Source organism: Leptonychotes weddellii, chromosome 8, assembly GCF_054177405.1.
Source record: "Leptonychotes weddellii isolate Sample4059 chromosome 8, ASM5417740v2, whole genome shotgun sequence".
NCBI classification, from domain to species: domain Eukaryota; kingdom Metazoa; phylum Chordata; class Mammalia; order Carnivora; family Phocidae; genus Leptonychotes; species Leptonychotes weddellii.
The window spans coordinates 80,479,126-80,497,170 of record NC_138376.1 but is presented as its reverse complement, the minus strand read 5'-3'; the positions used below and the strand labels follow the sequence as shown (position 1 = coordinate 80,497,170).

The window sequence follows — 18,045 nt, the reverse complement described above, 5'->3', positions numbered from 1 at the left end:
ACCATGACTTTTTGGTAAAATAATGTTCAAATATAATTATCTTAAGTATTTAGGTCTTATGGAGGAAGTGGTATTGCGTAGTAGTTAAAAACTGGGACTCTTGAGTCAGAATAATCCTAGCTTGACCACATAGGACTCTATCCACTCTCTGAGCTTTTTAATTAATTAGTTAATTAATTGTTTTATCTGTGAAATAGCAATAACAATACTTTTTACCTTAAGGATTGTTATGAAGATGAAATTACGTAATCCATATAAAAAGCATTAGTGCAATGTCTGTCACACAATAAGTGTTCAGTTAGTGTTGGCTCTTACTATCTTTTTTCAGTGAAAAGCTCATTAGTCATCTCATTTACATAACTGCTTATCTGTCCAGTGATCGTTGCCTCAACTGCCTAAAAGATTCAGTGTAGGTATAAGATGTAAATTTAGCTATTTGACCTTAAAAGCTACGTTTTAACAGCTTTATTAAGGTCTAATTGACCTACAGCAAACTATACATATTAAAATATACACTTTGATAAGTTTATACTACAATTTATGTATTCATTTACCTGTTGACATTTAGGATGTTTCCTGGTTTTTGGCTGTTACAAATAAAGCCACTGTGGATATTCACACACAAGTCTTTGTGTGGATAGATGTTTTTGTTTCTCTTAGGTAATTACCTAGTTGTAGAATGACTGGATCTGATGGTAGGTATATGTTTACCTTTTTTAAAAAAACTACCAAACTGTTTTCCAAAGTGGTTGTCCTGTTTTACATCCTTACTAGCAGTGTGTGTCAGTTCTCTTCCACATTCTTGTCAGCACTAAATGGCAGGTCAAAAAGCTATTTTTAAAGTTATTACTCTTTCATATCCTTCTTTTATGTTGTTGTTCTTTTCTTTTATGTTGTTTTAAATACATATATTACATAAGGATTATTTGGAAAAAGTACAAAATATGCCGGGTAGCTAAAGATCTTTAACTTCAAATTTAAAAACTATTTGGAATTGTACTTTAATCTCTTTACTGGGAAGTTAACAGATGGTTTGCTAAAAATATTGGATAATTGGGGGAGATACAGTTCTTTAAGAAGCTAATTTTCTAATATGTGTACCTGTTTTATGTGTGTATTTTCTTTCCTTTGGTAGAGTTTTCCAGAAAAGGACCTTCTGCACTGTCCATCTAAGGATGCAATTGAAGCTCATTTTATGTCTTGTGTGAAAGAAGCTGATGCATTAAAGCATAAAAGTCAAGTAATCAATGAAATGCAGAAAAAAGATCATAAGCAGCTCTGGATGGGATTACAAAATGGTAAATATAGCAGTTTAACTTCCGACTACCACTTTATAAAGTATGAAATAACTGTAATCCTGTGAGTAATTGGTACATCTTAGAATTGGTGGTACCAGTTTAAATTCCAGCCTCTACACACAAATTTGCAAAGAAGCTGCCTTTAGTCATCCCTTACATTGTACTCTTCCAACATCCTTCTCTTTATGGATTTTTTAGCATTAGAATTGCTTTGCCCATAACATCAGACGGTATAAACTTCCTGTGTTTAGCTTCTGGAGAAAGTGCCCTTATTGCTAGTCATGATCTTTCTGGAATTACAACTGAGTACCTTGTGTGTGTACCAAAGTACCTCCCCTTGGATAGGGCACAAACTCCAACCCCTGCTTTCTCAGAATAGTTAAGACTTGCTTTGTACTTGGATTCTGTCTCTCCTGGCTGGGATTTAGAAGATACACTCAAGGGAAAAGTTGAGAGGAATCTGCAGCTCACCTCTGTATTCTCCATCTTTTAGAGATCATAGCTCCTTAATCTTGCCTGCACTGATTGTCTTCCAATGCCTTCAACACAGTTGTCTTACATACAGGTAGCCATTGTTTTACATGGGTCCGGTATGCATGAATTTCAGGTAACATGCTTTAGTTAAATAATACCAGGTCCTTAACAGTATGGTTCAAGTTTCACTTGCTACTGTATATTAACTGAAATTACATAAAGTACAAACTGTATTGCTAGCTCTTTAGTCTGTGAGTCATTTAACAACAGATATGCATCATGATTAAAGACCAGTCACATCACTTCTTTCAGTGTCTGTCAGTTAATCATCATTACTCATCTGTTATTTAGTTTACCCACAGACAGCAAAGCATGTGGTTGTATTGCCTCCTTGTCTTCAGTGGTAAGTTCACATAACATTTTATAAAAGTACATAATTGAAAGAGGGAATTGGCCAAGAAAGATGAAAGTATGGCAAAGAAACAAAAAGTAATAATGCTGACAGCGGCATTTTACTGGAATAATGGAATTACAGAAGAAACAGCTGACTGTGGGAATGTTGACACTGTCACCTTTTGAGAGACTAGATATGCAGCCACAGGAACTTAGCGAAGGTGAACTTTTCCACATAAGTGAGGTAGGCGGTTGTGACGAAAAGGGTGAGTTTATCCCAGAGAAAGTGATGCTGGCAAAAAACTTAGCATTAAAGGATCTCTCAGAGATATTTCATGACATCGGAAGTGCGAATGATAACATGTTTGGAAGTTGATCCGGACTTAGAAAAGAATATGACAGTTCGGCAAGGTTTAGGAAAGATGCTTCCTTGTAGGGTATGTGTCAAGAAAGCAAGCACGATTGAAACCGTGCTTAAAGTTTTTACAGAGCAATAAATAAAGCACTTGCATTCTTAGCATTTCTAATGTTTTAAATTACAGTGTACTAAATACATTAGTTTTATTTACTTTATTCATTTTCTTATACATTTATAACAGTTTTTAATGTTTGGACAGTTTTTAAAGATCACACCATTGATTATTAAGATCACTTTGCATGGTTTCATGATCACTTTTCCAGTCCTGCACATCTGTATAAAGCAAGGACTGCCTGTGTTTTATCCATCTTTTATAGTTGTTTTTGGATAGAAAATTAGTTCAATATAAGCTGAACTTTCATGGCAATAACTAGAATAAAGTAGAAGACCCACCTTCTCCCCCAAGCCCCCCCAGAAAAAAAAAACCATAATTTTAAAAAATGTGATCCATTTTTATCTTTTGGACTATATTATTACCATATCAAAGAGGTGTTTGTGGTATTTAGTATTTGTTAAAGTTTCATTATGCAAAACGGCATTATCTGAGACTTCAGTAATGTAAAAGGTACATATTTTATGACACTGTTACTCTAAATGTTCTCATTTCTTTTAAGTCTCTTAGATTTGAGTTACATGGAGTTGCTCCTTAGTTTTTTTTTTTTTTTTTTAATTTGTCAGAGAGAGACAGCGAGAGAGGGAACACAAGCAGGGGGAGTAGGAGAGGGAGAAGCAGGCTTCCTGCGGAGCAGGGAGCCCGATGCGGGGCTCGATCCCAGGACACTGGGATCATGACCTGAGCCAAAGGCAGACGCCCAACGACTGAGCCACCCAGGTGCCCCGAGTTGCTCCTTAGTTTTATATTTGGTCTGGTTAGATTGCAAGCTCTGCAAAGGCAGGCCTCTTCTTTTATCTTACTGAGTATACAAATTCCTATTTAAATAATTAAAAGAGTTTACGACCCTTTAAGAAGGTGTACTTTTTCCTTTTTCTTGCTGGCTGAAGATGAACTGAAATTTTAGGAGACTTGTGAATAAGAAGATAACCTAAATGGAAGAAGGCCAAATCTTACCAAGAAAGCAGGGATCTAAGAATAATTTGGCTTCAGAATTGAAGTAAATAATTTTAATGGGTATTTAAGTAGGTGTTCTTGAAATCTTTTGTGAATGTGGTGAGTCTGCTACAGGGAGCTCTGGGATTCAGCAGAGGATTCTAAAAATGATTAAAATATTCACTTGGGGCATTGGAAGCGTGGGCGTGGTGGGTGGTGGTTAAGAGTTGTTTAGGGACACCTGGGTGGCGCAGTCGGTTAAGCATCTGACTTGGTTTCAGCTCAGGTTGTGATCTTGAGATTCTCTCTCCCTCTCCCTCTGCCCCTCTTGCTCATGCTCTCTCTCTCTCAAATAAATAAATAAATCTTGGGGGAAAAAAAAGTTTAGTCTCAGCTCTGCTAGCAGCTCCATAGGGCAACTCACTCAATTCCTTTGAGCTTCAGTTTCTTTATATGTAAAACAAGAGAGTATCTGTTATGTTCTTTTATAGGTGGAGGCTTTAACGAAACACTAACACAGTTTATGTGAAAGTGTGTGAAAGGAGGTAAAGCTGTCTCGATAAAAAGAATTGTTGAGAAGTCACTTTGAGACCCTAGAATAGGGGTTGGCAAACTGTGGTCATGGGCCAGCCACCTGTTTTTGTGAATAGATATTTATTAGAACCCTTTCACACCCATTTATTTGTGTATTGTCTGGGACTGCTTTCATGCTACAACAGCTGAGTTAAATAGTTCTGACAGAGACCATGTGGCCCACAGCCTAAAATATTTACTCTCTCTGACCCTTTTAGAAAACATTTGGCAGGGGCGCCTGGGTGGCTCAGTCGGTTAAGCGTCTGCCTTCGGCTCAAGGTCATGATCCCAGGGTCCTGGGATCAAGTCCTGCATTGGGCTCCCTGCTCCGTGAGAAGCCTGCTTCTCCCTCTCCGACTCCTCCTGCTTGTGTTCCCTCTCTCACTGTGTCTCTCTCTGTCAAATAAATAAATCTTAAAAAAAAAAAAAAAAAAACCATTTGGGAGCTCATAGAAGGTTGACCAGACCAACACCTCGTATTTATCATTGACCTAACGCGTGACTTAAAATGTCACATTCAGAACTTGGTATAACTTAATGTATCGGACTTAATCTCATAACTGCCTTCATTGCTATTTTTTGGCATAATATTCCTTTTTTCCTATTTTTGTCCTACTTCCTGTTCTTTCTTGGATATACAACTGTTTTAAAGTTAGCATTGCTAAGTTAAATTTTATTACATTAAAAAAATTTTTTAAAATTACTTTTCAAATTGAGTTTCATTAAATCTGACTTAAAATGGTATGTGGTTAAAATGTACTTTATTCAATTTTTATTTTTAGCTATAGTTTTTTTTTTTTTTTTTTTAGCTATTATGTTTGGTCTTGTTTGTATTGGTAATGATTGAGCTTACACTCAAAATCTCCTGTATAGGATCCTGTGGGTACTGGAGACCTTGGTAGTTTATTTATTCTACTTTTAAAAAACTAAAATACCCATTTAGGAAATTTTTAGCTAGGTAAATGTTGGTAGAAAATATATTTTGGGGGCGGCTGGGTGGCTCAGTTGGTTTTAAGCATCTGCCTTTGGCTGAGGTCATGATCCCAGAGTCCTGGGATTGAGTCCCGCATTGGCTCTCTGCTCAGTGGGGAGTCTGCTTTTCCTTTTGCTCCCCGCTCACTCGTGCACTTGCTCATATATTCTCACACACACGTGCGCAAAAATAAATAAAATCTTGAAAAAAAATATATTTTGGGATAAAAGGCTGAATGTTACCTACATTAAAGTAAATTGGTGAAAGGTGGGTGTAGTACTTCCTTCTGCCTAAAATGCCTTCTTTTTTTTTTTTTTTTTTAAGATTTTATTTATTTATTTGACAGAGACACGGCGAGAGCAAGAACATAAGCAGGGGGAGTGGGAGAGGGGGAAGCAGGCTTCCCACAGAGCAGGGAGCTCTATGCGGGACTCGATCCCAGGACTCCGGGATCATGACCTGAGCCAAAGGCAGACGCTTAACCAACTGAGCCACCCTGGTGCCGCTAAAATGCCCTTTCTTTCTTTTTGTCTAATTCTTACTTAGGTTTTAATGCTCATCTCTGTTGTTACCTGCTATGTGAAGCCTTCTTTTTTTAATTTTTTTTAGCCAACAAATATTTATAGACCATCTAACATGAACCTGACACTCTGCTAGGAGTTAGTGATCATCCAGCAGTGATAAAACAGACATGCAGCCTGTCTTTATGGAGCTTATGGTGGCAAGGAGGCAGAATTATCCATGTTTTCATGGTGTCATGTCTCCTTGTCCATTTATATGCATTTTGCTCTCATATTTTATCACACTCTGGTATAGTTATGGTTTATGTAATTCTGCTAGAATATAAATTTTTCCTGGTTAGAGTGTATTATACATTTTTGGTTTTTTAAAAAATTTTTAAAAATTTTTTTTAAAAGATTTTATTTATTTATTTGAGAGAGAGAGAGACAGCGAGAGAGGGAACACAAGCAGGGGGAGTGGGAGAGGAAGAAGCAGGCTTCCTGCCGAGCGGGGAGCCCGATGCGGGGCTCGATCCCAGGACCCCGGGATCATGACCTGAGCCGAAGGCAGACGCTTAACGACTGAGCCACCCAGGCACCGCATAGAGTGTATTATACATTTTTGAATCCCTAGCACCTAGTCCAGTCTTAGGCATAGAGCTGATAAAATGAATACTAACTGAATGTTTTATTCCTTTTTAATACTGTAAGGAAATAATATTAACAGCCTTTTATACATAGTTTAATACTGCTATAAAATAGAGGAAGTGTTTTGTTTGAATTTATTTACAAAAATCCAAAAGAAGGTCCTATTAATTTGTGAAGACAAAGATATTTTACCTTTGGTTTGTAAACTGGTCAAAGTTGAGGCATAGCAGATGGTAAATTTCTTTCATTCAGAACTGCACCTGTAGATCATAACAGCTGAACAACGATTTAAACAGTTTTTGAATACTTTCAAATGCTAATTTTAATTTTTCAGATCTGTGTGAAAGAGAAATAAGAAAAACTTTTGAAACCAAGAAAACTCATTTAAGACACACTGTGCCTTTCAGTGTTTTTTATGGGTTTTCATTTTAGATATAAAAGTATTTAACCTCCTTGTGAAACCAAGTTAATGACCACAAAAAAGAAAAGAAAGTAACATTTTTATTATTTATGAGGCTGTTGTCACTACATGTGCAGGCTCTTTTCTATTAAATGTCAAGCTGTTTTTCTTATAAGCTAGAGATTTGAATAAATCTCTAAAAAATATTTTTAACATAATATATGACTTAGTTTTCAGCCTTGGTTTTTTGAGTATACTAAAAAAGAAAAGATAGCATTAAATAAATTCCATAGTCCTTCAAATAAATCTAAGTTTTGACTGCCAAATTTGTTGAAAATTTACATCAGTCAGTTATTTGGTTTTAACCTAAAACAGGTTTTTAAGAGGAAAGTGATTAGTGAAGGGTGATTTTTATAACAAGTCATAATATTTTGAAAATACTTTTGTTTGCTAGGTGATGTAAAAGATAATTGCAATGGTTTTTAGTTCTTTGGAGGCTTGTATGATAGAGACAGTTGGGTTGTAATTGCATTGCTTTGTTTTTATCAGGTACATATAGTAGATTAAGTATTGCACTGACAATCTGTTGGTCTGAGAAGGACCTGATATTTACCTCATATCAGTTGTGTGGTCTGGCAAATCACTTTCCTCTGTAAGCTGGAGTTCCTTATAAACTGAATGTGGTAAGACTTCCCGAGACTTGCATTCAAGGACTATAAAGTGGTGATCCCATATACCTCATTCTGATGATTAGATATTTTCAACGGATTCTGAAGGACTTCTTGGAAGAAGAATTACTGTTGATAATTTCTCTCTTCCCCTGCTCCCTCTTTCTCCCTTCCCCTTCCCTCTCCCTCTCTTTCCTTTTCCGTTTTCCCTTCTTCCCTCTTCCTTTTTCTCTCTCCCTCTCCTGTCCTTTTGAAGCAGGACTTAGGTGGAAGGTAACTTACCAGAAATGTGTGGTGTCATAGAAAGAGTACTAAAACAGAGAGAGAAGAGACTTTAAGACTCAACTCTGTATCTAGGGGAGCCAGACATTAAACAGCCTCTAAATAATTACTACATTTATAGCTTGAGTTGTAGAGGAAGGAGGAAGGAATAGAGAGCAGGGTGGTCGTGATGAAAGTGTTCCAGGCACATGGAATGATCTGGGTTAGGCAGAAAAAAGCTTCTGAGATCGGGGCAGCTGGGTGGCTTAGATGGTTAAGCGTCTGCCTTTGGCTCAAGTCATGATCCCAGGGTCTTGGGATCGAGCCCTGCATTGGGCTCCTTGCTCAGCAGGGAACCTGCTTCTCCCTCTCCCTCTGCCTCTCCCCCTGCTCATGCTCTCTCTCTCTCTGTATCTCTGTGTCTCAAATGAATAAATAAAATCTTAAAAAAAAAAAAAAGCTTCTGAGAGCTTAGAGGAGACCATTTTGACAAGAGCATGGTGATCAAGATTGAGTGGAAAGTAGCAAATGGTCCAAATTAGGCCTGGCAGTGCAAATTAGAGTGAGACCCTATGTATTCCGGGCTTTATAGGCTATTTTAATGATATTGAACTTAATCCCCAGGAATTGAGGTGGGATAGATAGGGGACCATTGAAAGATTTTAAGCAAGAATATGACAGAATCAGATTTTCTTTTTAAAAGGCATCTCTTTGGATGCAGTATGGTTAATGAATTCGAAGAGAGCAAACATGGAATTAAAAGACCACTAGGAGTCTATTCCAGTGGTTAGGTGAGACATGGCAATTGTTTATAAGTGGTGGCTTATATTTGAGATATAGAACTGTTAAGACTGAGTATTTGGTTCATTGTGACAGGTAATAGAATGAGAACTGTCAAAGTTGATTCCCAGATGTTGCGGAAACTATTGAGTGCGCCTAACTACTCTTTTGCAGCTTACACATACTATCCAAAAGTAGATCTGTGCTGTATTGTTACATTTACGATATCACTTTTTAACGCCCAGTCCCTTAATACAATTAAAAAAATTTTTTTAAGGGTGTCTGGGTGGTTCAGTTGTTAAGTGTCTGCTTTCTGCTCAGGTCATGATTCCAGGGTCCTGGGATCAAGCCCCGCATTGGGCTCCCTGCTCTGTGGGAATCCTGCTTCTCCCTCTCCTACTCCCCCTACTTGTGTTCCCTCTCTCACTGTCTCTCTCTGTCAAATAAATAAAATCTTAAAAAATAATTATTTTTAAGATTTTATTTTTAAGTAATCTCTGCACCCAATGTGGGGCTTGAACCCACAACCCCAAGATCAAGAGAGGATCAAGAGTCTTACCCTCCACCGACTGAGCCAGCCAGGCACCCCTCCTTAATACTGTTACAAAAGGAATTGTAGGTCACTTCGATGCCATACATATTTTAAAATGTCTGCTGATTTCTCATATTACTGTTTTACATTCTGAATGGTGAAAAACATAAAATTTTGCCTAGGATTGACATCAGGCTTACTAGTTGATAACATCCACTCATATTTTTAAGTTGAAACATTTGCCTGTCTCTTGACCTCAAGCACCTCTCCTATTCACCATTGTTTCATAAGATTATTGGTGTTTCATAATCCTTATAGTTCTTTTAATGTCTTCTGAAGTAACTCCCTTTTATCTGAAGACTTGCATTAACTTAAAGCAGCATACTACAAAAGCAGAGTAGTTGCTGTTACTTCTGGGCCTGTGGAGGCACTGTTGTCACTTTGGCTATATTTTTTCACTTTTCTTCTTTGAAGATCATTCTTTGTTAGAGAAGATGGAAGCTAAACAGAAGTCTAGTAGTTGAGCTTTCTCTCTGTCTCTTAATATGATACTGTCTTCCCCAGTAATTTTTTCCATGTGTTCTTTCTTTGCCAAACATAGTTTATGAAGCGCATTTTGTTTTCCTTACTATTTTTTTATATGCCTTGTCTTAGGCTTGGTGTTGGCCTTCCTGCTACTCTTACATGTTCCTGTATTAGGGTTCTCCAGAGAAATAGAACCAATCTTAAGAATATATACATAAAAGGAGATTTATTATGGGGAATTGGCTCATATGATTATGGAAGCTTAGAAATCCCATGATCTGCCCTCTACAAGCTGGAAATCCAAGAAAGCCAGTCATGTAATTCAATCTGAGTTAGAAGTCCTGAGAACCAGGGGAGCCAGTGGTATAAATCCCAGTCCGATGGCATGAGAAGATGAAATGAGTTGTCTCAGCTCAATCAGTGGGGCAGGAAAAGAGTGAATTCCTTCTTCCCCTTCCTTTTGTTCTGTTCAGGTCCTCAACTGATTAGGCGATGCCCACCCACATCAAGGTGGGCAGTCTACTGAAAGTTCACCTATTCAATACTAATTTCATCTGGAAACACTCTCAAAGTCACACCCAGAAATGATGTTTAACCTGGGCACTCCATTGCCAGTCAAGTTGACCCGTAATATTAACTATCACATTCCTGCTATAACTTGGTCCATGTTTTATGAGTATCATTTTAATGTTAATTCATTGAATTCATTCAGTTAGTGTTACGGAATCTATGCTGGAAATAAAGCAGTGAACAGAACAGACTGAAATTCCTACCCTTATGCAACCAAAATTATTGTGGGGGAGAACAGATAAGAAGTGTGTGTGTGTGTGTGTTTCTTATCTGTGTATATGTATGTATATACATGTAAAATATTTTTATGTGTCATGATAGTAAGTGCTATGGGAGGAAAGTAAAGCAGGGAAAGATGAGAAAGAACTGTATTGGGATAGGGCATTACTATTTTAATTAGAATGGTCATGGAGGGTCTCACTGATTTTGTGACATTAAATAAAGATCCAAAGCAGCACTATGCATTTATCTAGGGTTAATACCTTCCTAGGAGAGGGAACAGCAAGGGCAAAGCCCTGAGGTGGGAGAATGCTAGGCAGTTTTGAGGACTCTAACCCTATTTATAGCTTTTTGAAGTTGCAGATAATCTTAAGTTTTTTTTTTTTTTCCTGGGATACCCCTTCTTCTCTAGTCTTCTTGTCATATTTTCCCTTTACCTTTATAGTCTCGCTTTTTTTTTTTTTAACATTCTATGTAGCAAAAATGACACTTTTTTTTATATCTAGTTCTTTTATATCTAAGTCTCCTGGGACACAAAACATCCTTTTGGCAGTTGATTTTACACTATTTTGAAAGTAGTAAACAAAGTGTTAAGAATAGATATGAGGAGAGATTGGAACTATTTATATTAAGGTGGTTAGGGAAGACCTCTTTGAAGAGATAATATTTAACCTGAAATCTTAAGGATGGGAGAGAACCAATTATTTCAGGGAATAACGTGTTTCAAGGACATGAGGCAACAAAGAGTTTGGTATGTTTTAAGGAACCGAAAGAAGGCCACTGTGGAAAATAGTGACCAAGAGGGAAGGGTGACATGAGATGAGATTGGAGAGATAGGAAAGAGCTAGATGATGTAGGGCCTCGTATAGGCCAACGAAAATAATTCAGATGTTAAGTGCAGTGGGAAGCCTTTGGAGAATTTTTAAGCAGGAGAGCGATAAGATGCAAAAATATTGAAGAAGGAGCCAAGATTGGAAGTGGAGAGGCTATAGCAGTAGGTCCAGGTGTAAGATGATGGTGGCCTCTAGGGTGACAGTGGTTAGAGATGGAGAAAAGTCATTAAATTTGGGGTTTGTTCTGGAGGTAGAATGGACAGAATCTATCACTAGATTGGCTATAAGGTTAGGGTGAAAAAAAGACAGCTAGATGGATAGTGGTGCTTTATACTGTGATATGAAATAACTAGATGGAGAATAGGTTTGGGTTGGGGAACAAAGCCGTTGAGAAGGTCAACTTTGAGGCTGAAAGTTTGAGATGTCTCTGAGACATTGATGTAGAGATATATTGCGTTAGGTATTGCTAGAGTTAAGTATTGTGGGTGTGTGTCAGTAGATGGAGATGGCTTAATAAATTTGAAAGCTGCAGCTTCTAATCTCATACTCATTTACTTTCATAAGTACCATCTTTATTATTTCATCCTTAAGGATATGATAGTTAATGTTCCCAGTGACGTAAGGCAGTGAAATGTGGAGCAATTCCATATATTCCTAATGTTTGGCAGTTCTTTATATCCGCTAGCCATTTTGTGCTTTCCTTTCTACGCACAGCTGAGTTAGTCATTTCCATTATTTTGCCTGCAATACAGGAAGGTGAATAAGTTCAATATAAAGCTGTGTGTGTGGCATTCAAGAATCTACAACTTTGTGAGAAAGTTGCTTAAAGCAAATTTGTAACCTGCTGGAGCATTCAATTAAGTTTTACTGTGGAACAGATAGGCATTTTACTCTATTATATTACATCTTTTAAATCAGTCTCCGTGTTCTACTTTCTGTAATTAAAAATAATGATGGAAATCTGAAAAGTTTATGTATTTGCGTTTTCATATAAAACTATACAGATACTTTGTTAGACTTCTGGAGAAAGATTGCTCATGAAATTACATGATTTAAATGAATAAGTAAATTTGGTAATAATTTGGATCATAGCCTCTTACAGTTCTTTGGGTAGACTTGGCAGTGAACATCATGGTTAATAAAACTTGGTGAAAACATTTAGACAGTTATTTCATAATATGCTATACATTATCCTAACATAAGTTTATTGGAAAGAGTCCATTAATAAAAGTGAATGGTTGTATATCCCAGAGTTCACCAGTGGTAGGGAATATATTTTGCATATGAGATACAGTTGATATATGTATAAATCTGTATAACTAGGTTGATTGATTAATAATTGAAAATGCTTTTAGTGAATTTTTAGTGTTATAGGAACACAAAGATTTAGTTTGTAATGTCCTTTTAATTTCAAACCATCTACAGTAAAATGCTGCTTTATCATATCTTTTATTTATATTTGATCCAGTTAAAAAACTTTCTTAAAATTTATACCTCTTAACATACTGTCATTTTTTTCCTATAAAGTAGGTGTGGGAAGGTTTAAGAAGCTTTTCTTCCAGGGGCGCCTGGGTGGCTCAGTCGTTACGTGTCTGCCTTCAGCTCAGGTCATGGTCCCAGGGTCCTGGGATCGAGCCCCGCATCGGGCTCCCTGCTCAGCGGGAAGCCTGCTTCTCCCTCTCCCACTCCCCCTGCTTGTCTTCCCTCTATCACTGTCTCTCTGTCAAAAAATAAATAAAATCTTTAAAAAAAAAAAAAAAGAAGCTTTTCTTCCACTATATAGAGGAAATGCAAACAAACATCTGTCTCATAAATGATTTTCACTGTTGGAGTCATGGCCTGTCATTACTATTTAAATTTATAGCACAATTCCTCTTAAAAAATGAAAATTACACACACACAGGTTTATACGCATATGTAGTTTAACTTACTCTGTTTTTAAATGAATATTTTGTTTTGAAACTTAAGAAAGTCATGATTTAAGAGAACAGAAAACCCCAGAAGTACTTACTCTCCTAATATTTTTTTTTTGTTTTGTCCATTAGCTCCTCATCACTTTTCTTAAGAGTACTAGTTCTCAAAGTGTAGGAAGTTGGGTCAGAAGCATCAGCATGACCTAGGAACTGATTAGAAATGTACCCTAGACCAACTGAATCAGAAACTCTGGGGTCTCAGCAAAAGGTCCGAGCAGCCTGTGGTTCCACAAGCCCTCCAGGTGATTGTGATGCACTAAAGTTAACTTTAGTTTTCTGGAGCGGGATTTCTCAACGTTAGCAATACAGATATTTTGGAATGGATAATTCTTTGGTGTTGGGGCATTGGCAGGGAGGGAGCTACCTTATGCATTGTGGGGTGTTTGGCAGCATTCCTGGTCTTCCTACCCACTCACTGCATGCCAGTAGCACCCTGCTCCCCACTGTCTATCATGACATTAAAAAATATCTCAGACATTGCAAAATATCCCCCCAGGGACAAAATTGACCCATTTTGAGAACCACTGCTCTAGAGAGAAGTGATAATAGAGTTAATGGATAATACAGCTTCTCCTTGAGAGTAGCAGTGACCACTAATTGGATACCCAATTTCTGTGCTTGGCACTTTACATGAATTGTTGTTGTCGTCAGAGCAGCCTTGCAACATATGTTTGAAGGTCTGTCGGCTGGGCCAGCCCATTTAGGAAGTTTCTCATCTGTTTGGCCAGCACAGCACTTGAGCTTGGGTGTTCCGTTGTTACAGGGACTCATTTAGGGTGTATTTGGAACAAAAGGAGTTTGGCATATAAATGAATTAGAGTTATTTTAACCAGCTAACTCTTCTTATCTGGAATCCTAACCATGTGAACTTCTTATCGTAACACTTAGCCATAATTATTTCTGGATGGCGATTATTTTATATTTGCTCTAGTGACTATTAAATGACAGTGAATCAATAGCATGCTGTCATTTCAGTGAGACTAATTGTGCTTACATTTTTCAAGTAACATGTGTCTTCTATGTTTTTCCTTTTTCCTCTTTTGCTTCCTTCCATCTCCCTCTCCAGCTCTCTGTGGGGCACTTGTAGTTCTGCATATCTTAGCACTTCTTTCCCTCTCTCCTACCTCTCATTTATCTTTTTAGGGTCTGAATGGCCAGATATTTACATTTTAGTTGAACAGTTTGTAATTAATGCCATCCAATGTGTTACCTATTCCCAGATACCTCTTTCATGCATTTTTTAACAAAGACCTAGAAATTATTTTATTGAAGATTTCAGAGTTTCGAGCCCCTTCTCCCCCACACTCCTACCCCCATCCCTATGACATTCTGTTTACTCTGTCTCTGCCTGTGCAGACCAGTTTTGATTAGTGGCTGTGGTAATGAGTTTTGGATGTCAGAATTCTGTGTATTAATGATTTAGTCCTTTCTTGAACCAAAGAAGTGAGTATGGCTCTATAGCAGTGCTAATTTCTTATTATTCATGGCATGTCTCTTCTCTTTTATCACTTTAGGAACTGTAAAAGATTCAGAAATTCTTCTATGTGAAAAACACATTTAAATACTATTAAACTATGCCAGTGTTTTGATTAGCATTCAGAGAGTTGCAAGATTTTAACCCCAAAACTAGAAAAGAAATCGCTTATAAAAAATCGAGTGCAAAATAAACAAATTTTTTCATCTGAGATGCAGTGTGTTCAGTCAAGTCTTGATTATTATCTTCCAAGTGGTTTTCTACAGAAGAAGCATTACTTGCCACAGGGTCCCTTTAGGATCCAAGCTATCCTTTTTTTGACATCTAGTTTCTTTCTTTCTTTCCCAGTGGAAGGATATCGATAAAATATCCCCAACAGCATTTTTAATTGCAGTTAATTTCATAAAAGATTTAGCCAAAAAGACTTCATTTTAAATTACTGTAAGCCACACTGAAAGCTAAACGTCCGAGATTTTGTGGCTCTTTTTCTTAAGCTAGCTTCTTGGTTTTAAATATACTACTTGGATTTTTTTCCTACAGGTATTATGGTATTAACCTGCATTGACTTTCCAGGTATTTTAAGGTGAAATTACTTTTATGTAGGATTGTAAAACTCTATGAAAGCATCTTTTACATATTTTTTGCAAGATAAAAAGTATTGATATTTGTCCACTGAAAATATAAGGAAGGGGTGGAAGAGAGGACAGTCAATGGAAATCTAATATCTAGGAAGTAGGAAGAGAAAGACCATTCCATAGCCTTTTTGAATTAAGGGGAAAGGCTGTACATTTATAAGTTTTGTCACCAGTATTTTTATAATAACTTATTTTTAGGTGTTATTACACTCGAAAGAATACTATGTGGGATTTAGATATTTGATTTATAAATCAGTAAGTTGAAAAACACTGGTAGAATAATTTCACATATTAGTAACATTCTCAGTTTGACCCTTAGGATTCTTAGAAATGTGATTAAATTTTTTTTTACCTTGTAGGATACATTGTGTATATCACTTATCACTAAAAGCTACTGAATACATTTAAAATAATAGTATTTAGTCCAAAATGAACTCATTATAGGAAATAATAAAATGTAATATATAAAATGTTGGGTGGGCCCTATTTTTTGAGGTATGTATATAATTTTAAGAATCAACCTTGTTTTGTTTTTTTTAAAGATTTTATTTATTTAACAGAGACACAGTGAGAGAGGGAACACAAGCAGGGGGAGTGGGAAAGGGAGAAGCAGGCTTCCCGCCAAGCAGGGAGCCTGATGCGGGGCTCGATCCCAGGACCCTGGGATCATGACCTGAGCCGAAGGCAGACGCTTAACAACTGAGCCACCCAGACGCCCCAAGAATCAACCTTGTTTTGGTAATGAGTTTAAATAAATTAATTTTGCGGTAAATGCCACCTGAATAATCCTTTTAGCTAAAAATTGAACTATGATTGAATTTTCCAGTTTCGGTCATCATTGTTGTCTTCTTTTAGGAGGTAGTTCCTAACTGAGTGATGTTTTCCATTGGTTATCACAGTGCATTTCTGCTTGTTCTCATTGAAAAATTGTGCCTTAGGGGCGCCTGGGTGGCTCAGTTGTTAAGCGTCTCAGGTCATGATCCCAGGGTCCTGGGATCGAGCCCCGCATCGGGCTCCCTGCTCAGCAGGAGGCCTACTTCTCCCTCTCCCGCTCCCCCTGCTTATGTTCCCTCTCTCGCTGTGTCTCTAATCTGTCAAATAAATAAAATCTTGAAAAAAAAAGAAAAATTGTGCCTTAGATGAACGTGCTGAGGCAAATAGTATTTATTTTTGCAGCACCCACTGCTAAGTGTTCAGTTTCGTCATCTGCAACTGTGAAAGGAGACAAGATTTGTTAAACTATTATGCCTGACACTACCGTGAATTTTGAAATCCAGAACTCTGGACTTTTTGAAAATATGAACATTCCATTCATCATTAGTTTCCCAGATTCCTGTTAATTATAGGTTATTGAATTGACTTGGAGTTTTACCAAGCAAGCAGTGTTTTTATTCATAGAAATAAAATTGAAAGTTTCCCGTAACATGGATTATGGTATTGTATCCCTGATACGACTGGCCTGATGATGTCAGGTAAATAATTTAACTGCTTTGAACCTCCGTTTCCTCCTGTGTAAAATGAGGATAACTATCCAGTAAGTTGCTGTGAAAATCAAACAATATGAAACCCATATAGGGTTTTAAAAATAGCTAAATTCTGTACAAGTATGTTTTTACTAATAAAACCCACCTCCGAGGTTTTACTATAATCAGAACCCACAACTTTTCACTCTGGCTTCACTTCAGTATATTTTTTTGTTTAATACCACTTCTTTACCAGCCTAACTTCTAACATGCTTTTTACTTAAGCATCTATCACTTGGTTATCTGCCATTTGAAGGATGGGGGTGGGGTGGAGAGGGCTTGAACCATTAAGCACTCACTGCCAGTGCAAGATAAAGGACAAATCAGACCGATTAGAAATTGTGATAATTTTATGTATGTCAGTCTGCTTCTCCAGCTACATATTAAGTGAAGGAAAGAACCTGTTATGTACTTGTTTTATTTTGTTTTAATTTAAAATTCTCTACAGCTCCCAGTACTTAATTAGGTACATAAAATGGAGCAGATAGTTTGATAGATTTAACTCCATGCAGATCCTACAAAGTAAAAACTTGTTTGAGCACACCATTCCTTCTGTCAACTGATTTACCCTTTCTTTCCTCTTCCTTCCCTAAAATTAAACTGGAGATTCATGGTATGAACCATTTGCAATGGGGAACTTTTTGTAAAGGGAGATATTTTTCATGTACTTACCATGGAGAGGTTAGGTGGATTTGAAATAGAAGAGAATTTATCTGGAATTATATTACATTTACTGAAGTCTTGTGATGTCCTAGGCCTGGATATTTTTATATGTGTTGTCTCAGTAATTTCTCACATGAATTAGATAAACATTATCAACTTTGAAAACAAGGAAATGAGCTCACAGAGCTAGTAAGAGATGGGACAAGGATTTGAACTTAGATCTCTGATTTTAAAGTGGTTGTGTTTGGGGCGCCTGGGTTGCTCAGTCATTAAGCCTCTGACTTCGGCTCAGGTCATGATCCCAGAGTCCTGGGATCAAGTCCGGCATGGGGCTCCCTGCTCAGCGGGAAGCCTGCTTCTCTCTCTCCCACTACCCCTGCTTGTGTTCCCTCTCTCACTGTGTCTTTCTGTCAAATAAATAAATAAAATCTTTAAAAAAAAAAATGGTTGTGTTTTCCATTACATCTGGGAGTTATTAACTCTGGCTACATATTAGAATCATCTGGAAGTTTCTAAAAAGTACAGTTGCCAGGGCATCTGAAATAATTGGTATGGAGTTGGGTCCCTGATGTTTGTCTTCTTGTAAACTCAGGTGATCCAAGTGAGCAGCTAAAGCTGAGGAATGTTGCACTGCACATGGTGTCTCCTGACCACTGGTGCCTCC

General features: G+C 37.3%; 1 protein-coding gene across 4 annotated transcripts in view; it reads left to right on the top strand.

Annotated features, from left to right (window-relative positions):
* The window catches only part of ATG5 (autophagy related 5), a 119,774-nt gene that overhangs the window by 44,977 nt on the left and 56,752 nt on the right, over positions 1–18,045 (top strand). For all 4 annotated transcript variants that reach the window (XM_081828748.1, XM_081828751.1, XM_081828750.1 and 1 more), the window contains one exon: positions 1,136–1,298. In XM_081828748.1, the coding sequence (XP_081684874.1) occupies positions 1,136–1,298 (163 nt within the window). The remainder of the gene's footprint in view (positions 1–1,135; positions 1,299–18,045) is intronic.